General features: G+C 36.5%; 1 protein-coding gene across 5 annotated transcripts in view; it reads right to left on the bottom strand.

The window, feature by feature from the left end:
• Positions 1 to 23919, bottom strand: part of LOC134648953 (RNA-binding protein Musashi homolog Rbp6) — a 574404-nt gene that overhangs the window by 376588 nt on the left and 173897 nt on the right. For all 5 annotated transcript variants that reach the window (XM_063503621.1, XM_063503618.1, XM_063503616.1 and 2 more), the window contains exon 3: positions 690 to 771. In XM_063503621.1, coding sequence (XP_063359691.1) covers positions 690 to 771 — 82 coding nt within the window. The remainder of the gene's footprint in view (positions 1 to 689; positions 772 to 23919) is intronic.

Below are 23919 nucleotides of genomic sequence, written 5' to 3'. Positions count from 1 at the left end.
CGCCAACTGAGTGACCGCCGCCATTCCAAAGTTGGCTGTGACAAAAATGAACTGCCCTGTGTTGTTTTAGAAGCAATACTCATAACAGATACCAGTATGTCACCATATTAAAGCCTTTTTTTCGTAGTTAAAGGAATTTTAGTAAGTACTTCGTACAAGAAATAATTTAAAAAACATAACTCCTAATGCAAATTCTACGTACATATCTATTTAAACTACACCAAAAACTAATTTTGACTATTCAATGTTAATCCTGTAAAATCTTTAAACATGAATGTTTCTGTTGCTGTGTGTATAATTATGTATAAATAGATATTGACTTGTACGTTCGCTTATTAGTATTATGAGTGTTATACCATATAGATAGGTTTATAACCTGATAAAAATCGTAAGGTCCTATTGTAGAACCAATCTTATCCTATCCTAGAACTTGGACTGTGTCACTGCGATTAACTAGTTCTAAGGCTAGTGTTACAAATATACATACTGCATTAAAATCATCTTATAAAAAACGTAAAATTTTGCATAAATAAATTAAATACTTTTTGTAAACCATACTTTCCTTATCCCGCTGGTGCCCAAGTTAAATCTTTATTTTCCGTTTTCGTGGAAATATCTGCTCAACGATTACAGTAAAATACCAAAATCCTAGTTGAGTATCCTTACAAATTGAATATATAAAGACGTACCTCGACCGTCTCGTTGTTGGATCTTTCATAACCATAACTTCTGTGATTTCGCCGAATTTGCTAAAGTAATCTCGAAGGCTTTCTGGAAAGGAAAGAAAAAATTGGTTAAACAATGTTCAGTAAACTTTTAATAGGAATCGGAAAGTTCAATAGTTAGATGAGAATGGAGACGCAGGCTATATTTATAGCCTTACTAAGTTACATATCAAAATAATTGTAGTTATAGGTATGCATGAAAAATATATGTTACTTTATGCGACGGAACATATTAAGATTATGCACGTAGAGTATCGACATCGAGTCCGGTGTGGCATTAACTTGGCATCCACGTAAAGAAGTCACTTAGCCAAATTGAATATGATTTTAATCCTGGCATATACCGCGTGCGTGGGTAAGGGAAATGGTAGTATGAAAAAAATAAAGTACACGAATGTATGTTGAATTTTATTATCAGAGGGTTAGCGTATTTTCCGAATACGAAAAGTTACGAAAAGTATTGGTACAGCGACAAAGAACGTTCATGGTACATTCACTCAACACTTCCACACAATAGAAGGGTCTCGTTTTGTAACGTCGAAGCCTTTTCGATTCGCAGTCCATAAAAGTAAGACGATAAGAGCCGTTCCCTTCAAATGACTGAAGGAGTCGTCAGGCAGAATGTTCGAGAGCGCACGCTCCGCAGAACCGTTCCGGTTGTTTATCGTGTCACGAGAGATTTGCTTCGACAAGGAGCTCGAGTATTTAGTATCGAGTTTCTCTATTTATGTTGGCTTGTTAAAACGTCTCGAATGTTTGCCTTAAATACATGCAAGGAGCATCCGCGAGATTTGTTTGCGGCCGCGCCGCCCTAAGTCTCACTCTAATGGATAGGGTTCCCTATAAAATGAATATTCTGATTTTCCACGTTCACGTTTTAGACCTGCTTTCCATAATTTCCGGTCAGTGACTAACGTGGTATTTTGTAATTTAATGAAAGTAAAAACATCACACATGTATGCGGTGCAGTGGGATTGTCAGTGTTCATTTAAATAAGTAAAAGCGAAATTTCAAAGTCATATGAGCCCTCAGGTTTGCTAATATATATTATGAATGTATGGAGCAACAAATTTTATGTTCATTAATTTATTGTATTAAAATTATAAACAGAAATTAAAACAGTAAATACTAAAATCCAAAAAGCGCAAAAATGGGCGAGTGAAGAAGAAGTTACCTCGTAATAAATTATTTCGAATTTATTGTCTGTACTTAGTAATTGAAGTATTTTATAATTTTTGCTGTGAAAAAAGTAATATATAGGTAGTTTTATAAGAAAGCTTAGCGACAACCCTGCCTGTGGTGCGTTGCAATTTATCGCGTGGTTAACTATAACTTTAACCACTTCCTAAAGTAAACATCCATACCTAGTCGTATGTATTTACTTCTATTTAACATCGAAATGACTGCGAGCGCTGCATTTGCTTGGCATACATACACACGATCACATTCAGTGTGTGAAACCATTTCGGTATAATTAAATGCGGGGTGTTATTGGAATGGAGAGGGCTTGAATGTATCCAAACACCATTCTTTTTCAGCTGCATCGTGTAAAACTTCCCGATTAATACCTAGTAGGTAATTAAGTACAAACAGGCCAATCACGAGAGGCTTATTGCGGGATACATTCCAATTTAAAGTTGCCTTCAATCCGACTGCCGAGGCGCTTGCAAAACCAAATGTTGGGCCATGCTTTTAAAGTCGATTTTCGACTTGTTTAGAAGTAAACTTTTCTAATCTGACCAGGCGGCCGCGGCTTTAGGGTCCGCACTTCGAAACAGTAATGAAAAGTAACGATTGCATGTTGACTGTACCATTAATCACCTAGGACATACTGGATACGGCGCATTTTACACTTTTTATTATTCTTTGTTGTGAGCAAAGTGAACGTCGGTAATGGAACGTGCATTGGTTTAATTCAATTATTACATTATTATGCAAATTGGGATATTGGAAATTCGTCAAAAGTTTTTAATCACATTTAAATTCAGAATGAATTGCATTCACTGCAGAAGTTCTGTAAATATTAAGTGAATAATTCAAATTTTCAGGTTGAAAAATAACTTGTTTTCTGACAAACAGTCACTTGGACTGCAGTAACAACTGGGGAAGAAGTTTATGGATTCAAAGCAATAATTTAATGCAAAATTTATGACGGATAAGACGTTGACAATTTGACTTATTTCAGCAATCATGTCGTGAGTTTAAATGACAAAGACTCTGACTCGTAATTACTAGTAGGTACTTAAATTAAGGCTCTGTGGCAAATTGGCACAAAAAAAAAATATATTTAATATTTTTATAAATACTTAAAGAAATGTTCTTAATGATATTTATTCAACTTCGATATTGTTAAGTCAAGGTTTATTTGATATTAATAAACGTATGCGAACCTAAAATTACACAGCATAAAAAAACGCCACTAAATACAGCTTAAAAAGGTTATACATAAATATCGTATCGTTCGTTTCGTTCATATAAATCAGCCTTACAAAGTGTATGTATATTTTATTTAGATGATGCCTACTAGGCAATACTGGGGAGCCAGTGCGAAGGACAGCGGGGTAGATTCGGCACAGTTGCTCAACCACCATAAAATTAGCATTTGGCTGGCGAGTAGCGTTTCCATCCGAACACAAGTTGTAGCGGTACCTGAATTATTCGACCGCACTTCTCGAGAGATTGGAGATTTGGTACGTCTAAGAACTACACGGACATTGGGGGCTGTCGCGGGTATTTTGTTTGCATTTTGTCCCTTTTTCCTTATTCTTGTTCATTCTTAGATAGTGCCAAAGGAAGCTGCTCCGCGGAGTTACATTGCAGCATAAACAAATCAATTTACAAACACACACACAATTTACAAATACAAACACTTTTTGAGCAACCGAGTAGTGAGGGCTTAGAACAAACTCCCTGAAGATGTAGTTTCAGCACATTTAAAAATAAACTAGACAAGCACACCTATACATCTACTCGTCAATGAGAACTGTCAATGATTACTGGATACAGGCAATATCAGTTGTCACAACTGCCTGCCTGGTTATAGAATAATAATTTAAGACAAGTTTTGTAAAAAAATCTTATTTAATTGAACTCAATTTGTTGTAAATGTAACCTGCTATCATAATATTGACAATATAGTTCGGTTTTTTTTTTGCATTAGAAAAAAGGTAAACAATCTTGACATGTTTTTATCGAAAAATGCTTTTTTTAAATCATTAACTAAGCAAAATATTGTAAATGATCGTATATGATTTATAATTGTCACATATTTGCCGTGACTTATTTTTCAAAAGTGTTTTTCAATATAAAGAGACACGTCAGGATCCCGTGGTCTTTTTCTAATGCAAAAAAAAGAACTAAAACACAACATTTCTACACATTTCACACTAATGTAATATTTCAAATCTTGCAAACAAATATTGTATTTTATATAGGTATGTATATTCTTAATTGCTCACGGTTCGCTAAAATCAAGACTAACTTTTTACATACTTGCACTCAAATATGACGGTAAAACTAATTTATCCTAGCAAGTCCAGACTAGCAAGTGTTCCATTTATTAAGTTTACTGCGTTTAACTTTGCCCCTTAAAACAACATTTGCTCGTCGGCTCACCTCCAAGTAAGCTTTAAGGGTGCATTAACATTTACTTTTGAAATGAAATGAAAAAGTTTAGTTTCAGGCAACTATATTACAAAAAAATATATTTTAAAACTAAAAACACATCATGGTTGCGATGTATTACGTAACCCCGCAGTGTCATGGAACCGGCCGCGGAACTGCCGGAACTTGACACAATGACACAGTTTGGCCGAAACTCCTCCTTGTTGAAGGTCGGTAGACGTTCAGCTTTTATCCAGCTATGTACCTGTTATATATTTTTAATATATGATAGAGAAATATCTACTGATTATGTCGACATCTCATCAGGTACTTGCGTCTAACATAAGAAGGCCCATCAATTTTTTTTATAATTATGAACTTCCGTCTTCAGTTAAGAACAAGGGCGCAAAATTTAAACCCGTTCACACTTCTAAGAGTATGAAATTATGAAGGTAGGCAAGCTTAAGAACAGGGCCTTTTTAGACGCATGTACCTTATTTAAGTCAAGTTAGAAAAAGGAAGTGACACTTCAAAACCAACTGATTATCCTCAGAAAGCCAGTCTATCAAATCAAAATCGGAACTACTATTTTGCAAAAATCATTGCCATAAAATCTTACTTACGGTAATGAAGCCCCAGCATCATTAAATTGCTACTTTCGCAGCACACGGAAGCCGCGTATCGCATATCGGTAATGACGTAGCCGTACCTATTATATATTTTATATCTTTTGTCGGTGCGCCACGCAGCAGTTGCTCAACCACCATTAAATTGGAAGTCACCATATTACTGGAACTAGCGCGCCGCTGATATACGTCTATATCGCAGAAGCACTTTAATTATTACCTCCGAGCTCGAGCGTAGGTGTCCAAACTTAGTCAGTTTAACAATAACGGATAGTTTGGTTTCAAGATTAATTTCTATTTAATAACGATCTTAAAAATTTTTTTTCGTCATTATATGAGGCCTACCTTAGTCTACCTATCTATTATTAAGTTGACATGTTAGCATATATTAGGAGGCATCAGTCAAGTTCAGATAAAAGCAGCAAGTTCAGATTACTTATTACATGTTACAAAGTTATAATCAATCAAATTTGTTACTAGAAGGGTTATTTGAACTTTAAATTTGAAAGATGAATACCACCACATGTTTTTTTTTTTCACATAATAAAGTCAATACTAGCGCGATGTAATGTCAAATCAAAAAGTGTGAAATGTAAATAGATTAAATTTCTAAAGCTCTAATGCCAGTCTAGGTATGAATCTTCGAAATCGATACTAGCTTAGTACAGTCGGCATCAAAAGTAACGTACCAGTATCGTATCGCATTCTCTAGTAGCTTGACAAAGAGAGATTTGGGTATGTTGTCTATATGTAGATTAATTAGACTGTGCCGAATAATTTGAACGCAAACTGTATATATATTCTAGTATTCGGAAAAATATTCGTGGGAATCGTGGGTGACAGATACTTTTGATTGACGCGTTGTTTCATCCACTACTTTTGATGCTAACAGTAAATACAACAGTTTCATTAAAGATACCATATCTCTCATGGCCGGCTACCTAGGTACTAGTTATAACAGTCTCAATGGGCATAGAGACATCAGTTTGAATTTGGAGTTTGTTGCGCGGCTTTTTGTACATTCATGAGACGAAGATGAGTACATTTGGAGCCTCATTACAGCTTTCCCACTTACGAGTCGTATAGACTCCTTAAATCAAAGTGAAATAAAAAACAAGGAAACATAGTGGATCTACAAGTATTATCGTAATTTCAGTTCTTAATAATATATTTTTACATCAGGATTATCCGACGGTTATCCTAGATTTTTCGCGAGCGAAGAGCTTGGAAGTCTTTTGAAAGTGAAAGTATTTTCTAGTCAGGAAAACGTTCAATGACTGAAGATTGTTCAGTGACCATAAAATCGAAATTCGGTCGGGCTCCGTTCAACCCCTCACACTACACGTAGATACGTACAGATAACATCAAAATTGTTTACAATAATTATTTATTCAGGACACGTTCTCGCAATATCTACAGCCTAAGTCAGTAGTATATCAAGGCTGGTTTAGATCTAAAAAATAGGGGTATCTTTTGGTGTTTTTTGTCCAAGATAAATGCCTGTGGTGTTGCAGTAGCTTTTATGTCCATTGACGTGCAAATTCGAGTTTTGCCCGATTAGTCGGAGCCGAACCCTACCAAGCACGGAAACGCATTTATTTTGAAAATCAGAACAATTGTTATCTCAGATAACGCATAGTAGCCACGGACCTTTAGGTCAATTTATACTGGTTTAGTTCTGAAATAAATCCTTGCCCTTGGCGGCTAGCGATGAGAATAGAGAACCAGCGCCTGAGTCAGGAACTCGTTCAATAAATAGTTGTTTGTCTTTGGTTTGGACACTGCACAGCCGTGTGTCCACATACATATATACAATTGTCTAAACAGTGTCGTGTGTTAGTTACTAGATACGAAACCTTAGTGTAGTGTAGCATAGTTTTTTAACTAGGAGAGATCGGGCTGGACTTTCCAACGATAGTGTTCCGACAATAATAACTTTGTACGGAAGAGGAATAGCTATATATTGTTTGCAGGCATTTTTGTTAAATTGAAATCGCAATTCACTTTCGTGTATAATTATAATATAAGTATTTTATACAAAATAAATAACCACCGCTTTGACGAACCGGACAATTACCCTAAGAAAGGGTTATTTGTGGATAGAATTGTCAAGTATCCATTCTCGTCAAGTCATCCAGGAATAATTATTATGCGAATTCTTTAACAACTTGGACTTGAAATGCCCCTAATTGGCAGGTTTAAATAATGTACTACTAACTTTTGTACGGAATTCGACAGAAGCAAGCAACAACTTGTCGTGGTTGGTAGCGGAACAAGGCGTTTCTCTAATTGAAAATTTTAAATTTATTCCGGTTAATTATACTAACATAGATGCTTATTCAGATTGTAATAACAGATTATGAATTTGATCTGAACTTATTATGAATAATATGATCTGTCAGCGTCAAAAGTGATATTTCTCAACCAGAAATCAAAACAAGATCAATGCCGTAACAGATTGTCAATTCAGAATCGGCTTGAAGATTGATTACTAAAATGTCATTCAATAGAACTTGCTATGTAAACAAAAGTTACTAGTAAATTGACATTCAGTTTCAATTTTAGTATAGCGGTTTGTTTACATAGTTAGCAAGTTCTATTGAATGACACTTTGCCCTTGCAACTACCGACGACTTACGTTGGATAGGGCCTACAGTGCCTATACCCATGACTACATAGTATAAAACAAAGTCGCTTCCCGCTGTCTGTCCCTATGTATGCTTAGATCTTTAAAACTACGCAACGGATTTTGATGCGGTTTTTTAATAGATAAGAGTGATTCAAGAGGAAGGTTTATGTATAATGTTAACCCGTGCGAAACCGCCGGGTTGCTCCTCGTAGTTTATGATAAAATTTTGAAAATTTGGTCAAACGCTAAATAGACCCTTAGATTTGTATATTTTTGTCATTATTTGCACAGAAAAAGCCTAGTACTTACCTATTTATTTATTTTTCGATTTATATTTGTCCGAATTCACCGGCGACTGAGTTGGAAATTTCGCACATTTCGAACGAGGGCACGATATCGATGCCGCTTGCCCAACCACCATAAAATTGGAAACTAGCCCGACAAATTCGGCCGAAATGACCCGTCGCATCCATCACATTGAAACAGTACGATATTAGCTAAGTGTAGTTGGCAGGAATTGCAATAAGTTGTAAAGAGTTAATTACACTTATTTAATTTTATTTCGATTTTTACACATTATTAAAATTGTACAACGGGACTTAATCGCGTATCTAAGTTTTAAGATTTACCTCCGACATTTCGAAGACGGCGTTGTCTCCGTGGTCTCGGAGAAGACTGGCTAAAGTTGACATCAACATCTTTTAACCACGCGAGTTTTTCGAACTACCCGCACTTGGTCTATATATACGCGATTAAGTCCCGTTGTACAATTTTAATAAGAGTTAATTATTCATGAAAATAATACATTTTAAATTATAAAGTGTAGTATGTTGATCTATGACTAATGATGCCTTTAAAGGGTTTTAGGGTTTAAAAATAATAAGTACCGCTTTTTTTTCTACGCTCGCAATACAGAAAAAAAAGCGGTACTTATCATTTTTTGTTATATCGGCCAAACTTCATGTTCACTATTCACAAAAATATTTTATATTGACAAAATAATCTACATTTAATGTTTGCTTCAGATAACAAGCCCTGAAAAACATAAATATTGTTATATACGTCTCCAAATGTTCGTAAAAAAACTCTACTAAATAAATGCCGAATAAAAAAAGGAATTAGTATGGCCAAAATTCTGATTATTTATGCCAATTTTGCTTAAACCTTCAATAAAGAAATTACTCGAGAAAAATAATGTTCGTTTCAGAACAGTTCGTCATAAAGGAATATCAATATCCGTTTGTCATAAATATCCATTACCTACCTCTTTATTTGCCATATCCTCCTAAGTACCAGAATCATTTTCGCATTTTTTATTAGGAAGCTTATGTTTAAAAATTAGGTACATCGGGACCTAAAAACCTAAAATGAACTGAAAGAGAATGTCAGTGGTATTTGAAGTCTGTAGTTTGTACATTTTTAACCAAAACAAATAAGTTTTTGGCAAAAATTTCATTTTTGGTACAATCTTTTATCACTGACTATACTTTTCTTACGACAGACAACTAATACTCATCGAAACAATTCTAAAAACCCCTAACACAATTAGGTTGCGTTTCATCACAGAGTTCACCACCAGTTTATATGGCCACCTCCTGTCTCCATCATCAGATCAGCTCGATGGTACCATAATATTGCATTGTCACCCGACTTACATGTGTATGCAAAATTTCAGCTCAATCGGAAACAAGTGGATCAAATTTAATTTGCAAGATTCGATTACAGACTGACAGACAACGGGACAGGTGAAAGTAAATGAAAGCTTGTAATTAATAATAAAATATCGTTACCTATCTTTGATTTTCGAACAGTCATTAAAATCATCTCACACACTTGAAAATGAAACAAAAAATGTTCTGTTGCTGAATTCGCAGTAGTAATGAAGCAATCAATCAAAATGTAAACGAAAACAATCCGCATCGCATATTTTATCTTTAACAATCCTTGCCCAACCGAACCAATTAGCGTAAAAACCTTTGGTAGTACAGTCCAATGTTATAAATTTGGCACTTAGCCTGACGCAAATTTTCACAGGTGTCAGCAAATAAAGTGTGCCGCAGTCATAGTTTTCAACTGAATGCATTAAATCTACAATATCTATAACATTTTTCAGAGCTTCTGTTGCCCATGCCGCTCTTGTCACATAGTGTTAATATGTACATATACTCGTAATATTTACTGCGATAAGCGTTCACCTATTTACAAAATGTAAATATATTTTCATTAGTTTATGACCAATCACTTTGTTTTTTTTCTAGCTTATTGCTTTACAAATGAAAATCATATTTTCATGTCGTAATCAATCCATATTATCTTTTAAACTATGTTAGAAATTGCGATTCAAAAATAAAATCAGAACAAAATAAAAATAACGAACCGGTACATTACTTACTATTACTTTTAACGTTTATAGACTACTTTAAAATTGTGTCCTGTGAATAAAAACTGCACGTTAAATGTGTATTCGACACATGAGAAGAAAAATGCCAAAATAATAGGTAGGTTTCCTAGACACTTAGGACTATTCTCGTTTGGGATTCTGTATTGCGGCTGGCAGAGAGCCAGCCACGTACGACACACGTTTGGGTCCGTGAAGCTCTCACTCGCTCCGATACCCGCGTATTTCGCCACACAAACACTGACCAAATTAACTTACCTAAATAGCAGTTTTCTAGAATGCCTAATACCAATGTCTTCTCAATTGTGTAACAACCATTATCCTTCGTTCTCCCAAAAAACAAAATGAACGTAAGTGCATCGCACAGACGTATTTATCACTGTACGTAGTTCCCAAATAGTGTTTCTCGGGGTATAATTGAATACCTTGTTTCATTTGTAAAATATTATTCGGGTTAGTCAAAGGATATTTAAATAACACGTTGTCAAATCAAATTAAATAAATAAGGACGTGTTTTGGAATAAAAAATACTACTGTAGGTAAGTCATTTTTAGGAACCTTCTTTCGTTACCACCACGTTACCAACTTACCACCGTCGGACCACCGACAAGCACTTGGTTATTTTATGCGTTTTTATAAAGTTTTAAAATATTGCAAGTTTCGTTAGAAAAAACTTTGTCCCGAAATAGGACATAGCGTAAAATTCCATACCATTCCCATCCAGGATTTGAGAGGAAAAAAATACCCCTAAATAATAAAAAAAAATCGTTAGGTAACTCTTATTCAAAATATTTGTTTCCGGGTCTTCACTACGCCAGAATTTCTATTTTGCCGTATTTTTCTTCCCAGTTACACAAACTCATTAATGGATGAGTACACGAAATAGACAAAGGCTTGTGGCGAGCCCTCGACGAACCTTCAAAATGATAAAACATGACTTATCAACCCCTAGCTTACACTCAAAACACAGACGCGGCGGCGCGAAAAAAATCCTGCTTACATCAAAGTAATTGCGAGCGAAAAACGCCACAGAGTCGAGGGGAATGTTGTAAAAATCACGACGACGTGTGAAGTGTCATCTGCTTCGTCTCAGTCGAGTGGCGATCGGTTGTTTTTCCCACTTTCGATGAGCGCCGCGGGCCGGCCTCGAGTCGAGGACTCTCGGATTTCAGCGGCCCTGCAACGGGCTCTGTGTTTTATGAGGTCAAGAGAGGGCCTCCACAAAAAACACGTTCCGCGATAAATTACGCACTGACACATTCAGATTCGCCCATAATATACACGATCGTTATATATTGCTTTTACGATTTCCTGCGGCTGTTCACGTTATATGTATTTGTGTTTTTACTCAACCGCCTGTTGTTGTACATTTAGAGAGCCGCAATTCTGAACAATAGACGCGTTTTACCTGAAATAAAACGCATATTAAAATACTTACCTCACTGGAAGCTTTATAATTGAGATAGCATATCTGTTTCCGTCGAATTATCACCAGTCTAGTGCTTTATTTGACTTCGGTTTCCGGCGACAGTGGCGACACCTGGCGGACCGCGCCATCTTTACACCAGGTAAAAGATGTCCGGTGAGCTGTTTGTCATTGGCTCAATTTCACCAGGCAGAAATGAAATGAAAGCTTCCAGTGAGGTAAGTATTTTAATATGCGTTTTATTTCAGGTAAAACGCGTCTATTAAATTACTTGACCGTCACTGGAAGCTTTATAATTGAGACCTGTTTGTTATCGCCTGGTGTCGCCCCTTATTAAATTAATTTTAATGTAATATAGCGCCAATGTGACTGATTAGTAGGTATCTGAATGAATGATGAATTAAAATACTGAAATATCGATTTCAATTATTTTATTATTTTAATAGATAATTTTACACTTAGTAAATAAGATTTAATGATTTATAGTTATTTACTATAATTTATTTATGTACTAATATTAATTGTACAATGTTGGCCGAATAATTAGCTACAATGATCACAACCAGGCACAGTGCCAGAAAAAACAATTTTAGTTTAAATCTATTTAATTATTATAATACCTATACAGGATTAAACAATCGTGTTACATTTGTAGAAGAAGTACTTGTTCTTGCTACCTCTCTCCTATAAAATCGTTGGAAAGTGTTAGCTGATTGCCAGTTTCCACGCGCCATAATATCATCGAGGGAATGATTTTCCCACCAACTTTTTGAAGCTACAGCTGACCTAATGCTACCTGGAGCGGCTGCTATGTTCGCTTCTTTAAACAAAGTTTTTATCCAATTAGCAATGACCGTCCGTGAGGCTGGCTGCGGCCGACCTTTAAGTGTCATGAACAAATTAAAAGACTTAGCAGTATTACGTCTGTCATTTAGAAGTGATATAGTTCGTTCTATCCAAAAAAGAGGATTTAGCTTACTATTACTGGTATTTGCTAATAGTTTCCAACCGGACTGCCTGTAATTACTAGAGTCTGTCTTTGAGCCAAACTGGGGCCAAAAAATTATACATTCATCTGATCTTATACAATTGTCATGGTCAATCGTAAGCAAAGTTAAATCATGTATACGCCTACCAGAGCAAAGAAGCAGTAAGGTGGCAGTATGACGCGTTGTTTGGAAAACATTGTTCTGATCTACTGTATAATCGGATAAAAATTTGATAAGTTGATCAACATCCCAAACTGGGGGTTTAACCGTTTTTGGACGTGTTAAGGAAATCGACTTAAGAATGTGTTTCACCAGAACATGTGAACTCAAACAACTTGATGTTTCAGTGTTACACAACGTAGAAACGACTGACTTGTGTAAAAGTATGGTATTATAAGATAATTTATTTATTAAATGTAAATCCGATAAAAACTGTGCTAGTTGAGCTCCTGTCGGATTTTTTGGGTTTATATTTTTTGTACTTGCCCAAGAAATCCAACGTTGCCAAGCTGTTTTGTACGTTCTTAAAGTCGATTTTCTCCAAGAATTTTTAAGCAATAATAATTGATCTGAACTCCACGATTCTAGCGCCTCAGACCACCCCCACACTTCCAAACCTCGAGAATCATTTCCTCGACTTGGGCAGGTGGTAGTCCTGTCGTCGTGTCGACGAGATTCTTCCGCAGGTTCCTCAGAGTAAGTGGCGCTGCTAGCGCTCGGGCTTTGAGATCTGCCCGCCAGAACACTTTGTCCCAGCGAGGCACCACTACCAGAAATATCCCGGTCGATTGGTTCAAGTGAGAGAGGACTTTGGGCATCAGAAAAGGTGGTGGGAACACCCACGCGAGCGGGTAGTTCCACGGAGTACTGAATGCGTCGTGGTACATCGCTTGAGGGTCTCTCAGGTCTCGTGATACATAATTGTGTACCACATGGGCTGTTGCCGAGGCAAATAGATCCACCACCGGTGTTCCCCACTTCGCAAAAACTGTCTCTACGCAAGCCGGTAGTAAGTGCCATTCCGGCGGTAAGCGACGACGCGATAGGTGATCGGCTTGACAATTGTACTTGCCTGGTAGGTAGTGTACGCTGAGGTGTATTTGATTTTGATCTAGAAGATCTAAAATCCGATGAGTTATGTTTACCAGGGCTAGCGATTTCGATCCCCCTTCTTTCCTGAGATGGGCTACGGCTGTCCTGTTGTCGCATTGTATCAGCATCGAACTGTGATGCAACAGGTGAGCGTAACCTTGAAGGACATGAAGGATGGCTAACATTTCCTTCTGATTGCAATGAAGGTTCTGTTCTTCTCGTGACCAAGCTCCTGACAGAGCTAGGTCGTTCAACTGCGCCCCCCAGGCTTGGTCTGACGCATCGGTTGTTAGAAAATTGGTGGGGGGAGGATGATGTAGAGCTGTTGACGCCTGGCAATTTTGTACCCACCAATTTAGTTCGCTCGACACACTTTGCGGTATCGGGAATGACGTGGTCGATGGGTTTGGCAGGGAGTTTAGAAACATTAGAAGTCGTCGATGATTGAGCCGACCCCTTGGAACGACAAAACTTGCGAAATTCAGAGATCCTACTATTCTCTGAGTGTTTTTCAAGGTCAGTTTTCCTTGAATAAGAACTTCTTCTAGTTTTTGACGCAATGAAGTTACTTTTTCTTCTGGTAAGGATTTTAAGTTGTCCCAAGTTCGCCAAAATATCCCTAAGTAAACTATACTTTTTTGTGGATACAGAATCGATTTTTCGAAATTCACCTTCCATCCGAGACTTATGAGGGTTCGAATAGTGATTTTGACACGATCTCGTAATATGGCTGCATTTTGATGGACAATTAGAAAATCGTCCAAGTAAACTACAATTCTGACGTTCCATTGTTGCCGCAAGGTTTGAGCTACCCAATTTGTTAGTATTGAGAACGTTTTCGGAGATGTGCTTAGCCCGAACGGCAGGCACGTCATTTCTAACAATTCTCCGTTGTAAACTAGGCGCAGGAAGCGTCTGTGTGCCTCGGCTACTTTCACGTGAAAGTACGCTTGACATATATCGACCTTGCACATCCAGTCGTTTGGTTGGAGGAAGTCTGGAATCCGATGCATGTTTATGAGGTGAAACGGTTCGGCCAGTATATAATCGTTTAGCGCTTTCAAGTTGAAAATTGGTCGAGCTGATCCGTCCGGTTTTGGCACAAGGAAAAGAGGAGAAATGAAGCTTGGTGACGGCTGTGCTACACTTAGAACACCTTGAGCTTTCATTTTGTGCACAATTGCAGACATTTCCTTTGACACAGGAGTGTGAAAGGGGCCCGATTTTAAATTGGGATACACCAGAGGAGGTTTTGCAAGGAATGGTATGCGATACCCTCGGATTAACTTTAATGCTATTTCTGGTGCTCCCATTTTCTTCCATTGTGTAAGGAAGTGCGCTAACTGGCCTGCTTGAAACGGTTCCGAGTCATGGTTTCTGCCGTTTCTGGTTACCTCTGTAACCTCTACCGGCATTCCCTCTTCCTCTGGTACCTCCACGATCGGGCCGCGAGCCTCGATTTTGAAACGACCCTCTTCCACTTGTGTGGTAAGCAGGATGATTGTTTGAAGGTTGAGTTACCCAAGGGTAATTCGGTTGTTGACAATTTTGACAATGACATACACCCCGCGAGGGTGCGTTGTTACAGGTTTGCATATGCATATTTTGCGAGGGAAAGTACCCTGAGCTAGCATTGCACTGAATTCCACGCGATGGAATTGTATGTTTTCGTATGCCTTGCCCCCGCGAGGGGCGGCTGTTAGGCTGATTCGCCTTGTTTAGAGCATTTTGTTTAAGAGGCCAAAATGTTTTTCGAACACCTCCTGCCTTTTCAAGAGCTGATGTAAAAGAATCAGCATCGAAAATGTTAGTTGTGGAAGGGGGAATTTTGTTTACAAATGCCTTGACAAGGGGTTCTTTAATTTGGCTGGTAATGGCCTCTCTACGCATTTCGATAGCTTCGGCGCGGTGCCCACAAACTAATTGTAAAAGATCAGAGGAAATCTTTTGTAAATCGCCTTTTTGGAAAAGCTCATCGACTTTAGTATTTAATTCGTCATAAGAAAAATTCATATTTTTAGCCCACGACAAAAGACTACGAATACTATCCTGAATAGCCTGTTTTTGTTTCAATATGCAGTAGGTAATAGCTGCATATGATTTATCAGCATAGGTTAGATGGCGCAAAGTATCATACATTTTTACCTCTTCGTTTGTTTCCAGGTCTACGAAACCTGGAGTATGATTGTAAAGTTTTTGTGTATCAGAGTATCTAACCTCTGACCATGCCGCGTTTCCCAAGCGCTGAACATCAAGAAGCATTTTCAGAAAATGTTCTGGAGTCTTAGGGACCGAAGGTTCCTTTAGTTTTGTTTCAATGTCAAAAGTGAACGGCAAATTTGAATTTGCTTCTTGACTCTCAGCGTTTGAGCACGGAGCATCATTCACATCGTTAACTTCATATAATTCACCACTAACCTCTGAGAGAATTGACTCGTTATCAGGGAAAGCAACGTTTGAATTTTCGAGGCAACGATTATTTTCAAAACAATTAGTATCGTGGCACACATTGTTGTCATTACCAGCTGTAATATGTTTGCGAAGCTCACCCATTTCTTTGAACAGTTTGTCCATCAAGCGTGCGGAGCGCCGTGATCGCTTGCTTTTCTTGTGACGGTGACGGCGCGACCGCTTTTGACCGCTTGAGGATGACGAGCTTGACGTGCTGCTGCTCGAACTGCTGCTCGATGAACTTCGACTTCTAGCTCGTTTATGTGACATCCCACTCGGACCAGGTTGCGGCTCTGTCGAGCCTTTTTGACCACTATCCATTCTGAAATAGTAATTATATTAATTCTAGTTCCAAAACTGCAAGCGATTGTATAATTTCTCACAAAAATTACAATCGGATAGAAAAGTCTGCAAATAAAACACTATAATAAACTGGTTACTTATTTAGCACAATAATTTAAAATGTAGGTAGTGGTCCGAACAGAAAAACTGTTAAAAATATATGACCACATACTTATTGTGAAATTATTAGAAATTGGGTACTTACGTGATCACTTTTTGTATTTAAAACACTCTATTACACTAACGTATTGGTTTAAGTAATCACGCGTAACAATTTCTATTTTTTAAAATAAATTTGTAACGGTTGCAGGGTCAGTGAACCTGACTCGCTGCGCACATGTTGCTTCGACGGGAAACTGAACGCCAATGACAAACAGCTCACCGGACATCTTTTACCTGGTGTAAAGATGGCGCGGTCCGCCAGGTGTCGCCACTGTCGCCGGAAACCGAAGTCAAATAAAGCACTAGACTGGTGATAATTCGACGGAAACAGATATGCTATCTCAATTATAAAGCTTCCAGTGACGGTCAAGTAATTTAATAGTTTGTCACGATAATATTTATAACCGTGAATAAACAATTTTAGATGTTAACCGTGTAATAATCCTCTCTTGTCATTGTTACCATTAATTAATTTGGGAAAGCTTAATTCAATTTTATAACTCCTCTATTGTGCGATTGAAACGTTAATTAGTTTAAAACGTTATCCGTTACATTAAGAATTAATTTGATTGCTAATTTGGATCAACATTACTTCGATGAGGGAATATAAATTTTGATTGCCCAATGTAAATTTTCCATGTTTTATTTGCACTTAATTTTCATATTATTATGTGATATTATTGAAACAAGCTAACTAAATCTATGCTGGTGTTTAATCCAATATGAATGCACCTGATATATATATATATATTGTATTATTGTAGATCATAATCATAATAGAGTCATATTAATTATAAAACATAAGTACATATTTTTTAAACACATACAAATAAACTCAGCCAGCAATCGAAACACCACCGATATGATGTTGAAATATCGTCTAATGTAATTTTTAGCAATAACTATCAAGCGAGTGCAGATGGTGTTCAGTTTCAATTTAAGGGCCCCGCCAGAAGTTGCCTACGAGGGAACTCCGACGAACTTTGTTACTCATGACAGTCATGACATTGTCAAGTAATCTCCGACCGCCGGCGTACCTAACAAACAATAATAGCTAGCTTGTTTATGGCTATATTAGTTAAACTTTAATCGTCGTACTTTTTGCTGCGTTGTTGTATAACCAATTATATTTTAGGTGCATTTATAGTTTGTTTGTTGTATGATATCACTGCAATTACAATAAAATGGTCCCGTTATCATATGTTTTAACTATAATTTTCTTTAGCAGGTACATATTGGTACAGTAAATTCTTTACTGGAAGCATTTACGTATTGAATACAAACAAAGTGGTTCCAAATATAAAACAATCTAGGTAAGTAATTTCATTTTTGTTAAAACATAATACAAAATTCATACTTAAAGTGTCATTCAATAGAACTTGCTAACTATGTAAACAAAAGTTACTATTCAGTGTCAATTTTAGTATGGCGGTTTGTTTACATAGTTAGCAAGTTCTATTGAATGACACTTTAGGCGTAAATATGAAAATCGTGTCTTAGAAGTATGAACTTATAACCACTGATATTTTCTTCCCTTCAAATGGCGCCAGCGAAAACGCGAAAAGTAGTCAAGTGGCGCCGCGGATTTGCGCAAAAGCAGTCACGTGGCTGGGCCCCGATGGGTGGTCAGCGCAGATTAAAAGAATTTTACAAAATCGTCGATTTAAATTTTTCTATGTTTGAAAGTATATTAAATCACATATCGTTAAAATCAGCGTTAAATACGCTATTTGAATATAGCAATTAAATTATTATAATGTTTATACATTTGGCCAGACCTAATCAAACTCCGGAAGAATGTCAATTTTCCAGTTTCCTTGTTAAAAATGAATACCACCATAAAACAAATCGATGATTGGAGTTGATTGATATTTATTTATCAAATTAAGACTTTTATTTTTAAGATTATATCATTAAAAGGGACCTAACATACAATTTATTTAACAAAACAATTTCTTATAAATCAAGACTTAGTTCGAACTCGGCGGTCGCTCCCGAATGAATGGTCCTTACCAACAAATTTTATACCAAGTGTATTTGTGTTTCTTACGGTATGCTATCCTTGTCTAACTCGCTACCTAATTTTGGGCGCTAGAAGAGCGTAACTATACTTAAATGCGTCCAATTTCACCTCTAAATACGGCAACACCTCATTAACCACTCACTGGTGGCCGACAGTTTACTGGTTTTCGCATCGACCCGTGAGTGGTAGCCCGCCAGTTTACTGCTTTTCGATCCGACTATTAACGGGTTGACCGCCACTTGAAGGGTTATACCGATTTAAACGTCACAAATGAGTGAATTTTCAATATAACCGGTTATATTTCATTTTTAAGTAGATACTTAAGTTAACAGAATAATAGTAACGGACCCGGACCAAAGATAGCCGTGATAGCTTTGTTCAGCAGTTAATAACAAAGCATCCAGATATTTTGGTACCCATTTCAATTTAAGGGCCTGGTAGAAACAGAAACTTATCTAACTCCTGCCTAAAGTTTGCGAGAAACTCTGGTCCTTAGCGGCATTGTCTGTAATCTGTAAGATACACTTACACAAACTAAAATATTTGCTGAATAATCTGTATATGACACATTGCGTTAGTTATAACTTTGCGTGGAGATATAAATTAGTTTCTAGTTAGTATTTATGTTAAAATGTCTTATCTAAAATTTTCGTTTGAGTATCTATTCATTTGCATCTTTTGTCACTGTTATGCTTTCATAAGCTCAGTTATTATAAACAAAAATTGGTATATTCGTCACAACTCCTTGGATTTGTTACTTACTTGAAAATAAGTTAGTAAAAAATATATTTTCGGTCAGATATAGCATATATGTACCTACCTTGTTATTATAAATATTTTATAAAAGCCTAGAAAAAAGACTGAACTACACCAATAAAACTCAGACTTGAAATAACACAAATCATAATAACATAAAATTAACATTCAAATTTTAGTTCTCTAAATATGTCTTGTTTATATACTTAAACCTCAGTAGTTCAACTAAGCCGAAGTTCCAATCGAGACGTTTCGGACTGTAGTGCCTCCGTGACAGCTTCAAGTAATCCCAGATGGCGTTGCTGGGGATGAATTAAAGTCACTCAGCCCAGACTGGGAGCTAGGAACTTAGCGGCCCGAAACTCCCGTTTTGGAGTCCGCAGATACTGTTTTATTTGTCTTTAGACGATACAAGTATAGAACTATATCTGTACATTTTACTGCTGATACAAGTTGAATCCAAAATCCTCATTTTTGTTTGAAAAGGTAATAAAAGTCAAGCACAATATAACGTTTGAATGTAATCCGTAAGACAATTTACTTCAAATGGTGTGAAAACATATTTTGGAGAAATATCCAACTTGTATTACACGTGGTTAGATAAAAAAATGTTGTTACTCTGTCCCATTGTCCAGGGGACAATAAGTAGTGGCACATTTTCTTAGGTGACATGTTATATTACATTCTACTAACAGATGGACCATTATGGCGAGGGTTTATTTATAACTACCACAACACGTTTATTTGGCACATTTCAATGCCAAAAATCGTAGTTTTAAGAGTTGTCCAGTGGAACGTAACCATGGCAACGAGCGAAAAGAAAAAGTTATACTTACTTCTTAAAAAATAATCCGTGCCACAAAAATTACACACCATGTTGTTGTTCGTGTATGGTGTTAAATCGTACCGTGAAATTCACTAAACAGGCAAGGCGTGAAAATGCTAACTATTGTTATCAATATAACAACCGTAGCTGTCAAAATAACTAACTGTATCATATGCCCGCGTGAGCGCAACGCAGAAACACAGGATGTCGGCTAAACAAACTACATATACTTCTTGCAGGGTTGCCTGTGGGGATTAAGGAAGGAATATTTTGTAGTTATTATGTCTATTGTATAATGATGTTTTTTTTTCTCATAAAAAGAAAGGCAGATTGAGATGATAAGTCACAAGATATAATACAAATATTAAGTAGGCCGCACATCTGAAGACAGATAAACAATAAGTGTTAAATACATCGTTGACCGTTACAGTAAGATATTTAAAAAAATACAAGTAGGTACATTACAAATAATTTATCGTCAATGTTACGGTTTACGTGTAGTAAAATATTTACTTGATAACCATAAAAAGGCTCCGCATTACCTGTTCAAGTAGGCACACATACCATAAAAACTCATTTGAAGTTCCGGTCCCGCAAAAACTCCCTATATTAAACTTGCCAAATTTGGCTTATCTCATTTTTCTCCGGGCAACCCTAAACATAACAACAGCATTTTCGGGGAGCAACATTATAAACAAGTAAACTTAATATTAGACCACAGTGACACAGTTTATTCATGTCACCAGGTGTGGAGACACGGCCTAACACCCCAAGTTACCGCCATATTATACGTTTATACGTAATACGATATTCAGACGCATTACACTCAACTTTACGACTCGAACTGAGGTGGAAAGCTTATGTTTATGAATCTTTAAACATCTTTTAAAATCCGTATTGCGGTGTATTTTATGTCGCCAGTCTACATTATAATGCCATCATTACTCGTGTGATACGAGTCGGCGTAAGACTGTTTTGAGTGGATCTGTAAACCGTGAAAAAATAATGATTCCCTCGTTAAAAACACGATTAATTTGCAAAAGTTATTGGCAAAATCAGGCTAAAATTTTTAGATTTTATGTAATAATTATATATATTTTCTCTTTGAGGAAAGTCTAATGTACTGAAAATCCTAATGATTCGTACGTATAGGTAATAGATACGAAAGAAATCTCCCTCGCGCACAATTTTTTAAACGCTAGGCGCGAATGCACACACAATAAGTTTCGGTATAATTGGAAACGTCAATGTATATTCGAGAATAAGTCATCTAATCATAATAATAACCCACCCCCACCTGTATTTTGATCAGCATTGTAGCCGAAACGCATTTATTATTTATTGTCTTGCATTTAATTGCCAGTTCTATTTTGAAATGTAATTTATACAATTTATGGCACCCGTTCATTCTACGCTTCCTACAATCGCTGTCTGTTCCCATTCACAGTGGTGATCGCTAAATGCGTCCCAAAATTAGCAACATATAGCTTGCCAGCTCATTTCTCATGCCGAAGACAGGGATGGATAAACTGGATATATGCGATTACACGATATTATCCAACTGATTATATAAATCATGGGACGCAACAATCGTCCACTTAATCACTGCCTACGGGAAGGCGAAATTACAGACCACGCAAATTGTTTATGTATCGATTTGCGCGCAGTGCAAATTATAACGATTTATGAACTTGTTAACTGATTTAGAAATGTCATTAATGATTGTTCATGATTTACACTGTCATATCTTTAAGGATGTTTGTTACCAGACCATATGAATATTCGGGAACGTGTACCATTAAAAAACCAACCAAGTACGAGACGAACTCGGGCCCGAAGGTTCCAACTAACGCTTGACAAGTTCCTATTATTTGTTGTTTTGCAGAGTTTTTTAAATTATTGCCTATACTATGAAGCTTTTTAAAGTTGTCCTGCACTCCAGCCAAACGCGTTATTATCTCATGTGATAATAATTATGTATGTATACCTAAAGTGCTAAGCAGACAATGCTCTTAATAATAATGCTCTTCGACAGAATGTAGGTAGATTAATATTAAGTGACGTCTGTGCAGAGACTGCACGGTGCAGTTCTAGGATGTTCACACATGTTGAATTTCCTGACTCGCAGCTCTGCAGGGACGCTCCAGCTAATGTCTTCAATAATTTTGGCAGATTTGCTTTAGTCTCAGGATGGAACATTGTGTGAATTAAATTGGCTCTGCATTAATCAAAAATTTCTAGTGTTTTCTCTTTTTTATTTACGATGCTGTGTTTAAGCCTCTTTATATGTTTATTTATTTCCGTCTATTATTAGGATAAACCAAACGATTCTAAAATGCTCCTAAAAACATTGATTTGAGTGAAGCTAGGACGCCAGATTGAAGAAATATCTTGTTTCCGAATAAATTCTTGTTTGTAAATTGCGATTTTTTTTACGAATGAAACATTGTTCAGCCAGTGATTAGGTGTAAGCGGGTCTACTCAAATATTTTGTACAATGAAAGCAAGACCAATACCGTGGCCACTCTTTCTGGTCGGGCTGAAGCATGGCCGGCCGTCACGCGATCTAACCGCTCCGCTTCCATGAGAAAAACCTTGGTAATATCCACTGGTTACTTTATAATCCTCGTATATTCATGTAAGTTATATTTCAAATATGGATTTTACACAATGCGATACAAGGTTGCTTTTAAATTAGCATGACTAAGCTTGATACGAGGTCAAGACATTAACTGATTGTATTATTAAGGATACCTACGTAAAATGAAGAAATGATATGTTGCTAAAAATATTTGTAATCTCATACTTGTTTGTAACTGAGGAAAATTTTTGAAGGTTGTTGACATTAAATAAGATTAAATGTTGATATTAAATATGCTTGATTACTTTTACTTTATGATCGCTTAGATCGTGTTGGTAGCAGTAAACATATTCTGATTTTCCTAATCATAATACATAATAACCCCATCCCTATTCACGCTAAATCCACTACCACATATTATTTTTATAAATAATGTTCCATTAAAAACGTACACCGAAGTGTGCTATGTATTATAAATATAGATACACCCTCTGTCCTCGAAATGAATAGAACTTGTCAGGAATTGATAAATTCAGGTCAGGCGTCTATTCTTGAAGCGCCAAAAAAGGTTTGCGCTCAGTTTTGCCGACGGATAGTGCGCTGTCCCCGACCACTGATTTTGTTACAATAATATACTTTGCCTCACCTATTGAACTTGGTTGTCATTGTTACTGTTTTATTTTCTTTTATTTAAGAAGTAGGAGAGGGTGGAATAAAAGTTTTTTTTACAAATGACGTACTTATGCCATTGTACTGTATAGGTATTCATATGTAGTCATTATTTATATTTCTAAAAGATCATAACTGATTGTGAATTTGTACTTACAGATGAAAGTTTATTAACACGCGCTATGACCGTTTCCATACGATTATGAAAAACGGCTTACCGTAAATCTATGTGATGCCTACACTATTAGCACATTTTTATTATTATTATTTATTTTAGTTCTTTATTACACAAAAGTTACACCTTTTTGTTAAGGACAAAGCTCCACAAAACTACATTTGTTTGACTGTTTAAGATTAAGATCTTTGAAAAGAAAATACATGTCAAACATTTGCTGGTAATTGGGGATAATCATACATAGATCGACCTAGACAATCGTACCAGGCGACGATATATGTACATACTTATATAGATAAATAAAAACTTAGATACATTGATATGATAACATACATAACTCGGAAACGGGCCCTCCTCGACTAGGCAATGAGGTCGTGAAAATGAATAAAAATGAAATGTATGTATTTCCCAGTAACACTGTATTTTTAAAAAGTATGTGCTCGCAT

The sequence above is a fragment of the Cydia amplana genome, chromosome 6 (assembly GCF_948474715.1).
Source record: "Cydia amplana chromosome 6, ilCydAmpl1.1, whole genome shotgun sequence".
Lineage (NCBI taxonomy): Eukaryota > Metazoa > Arthropoda > Insecta > Lepidoptera > Tortricidae > Cydia > Cydia amplana.
Note: the sequence above shows the minus strand (reverse complement) of the source record. Positions and strands in the feature narration are given on the sequence as shown.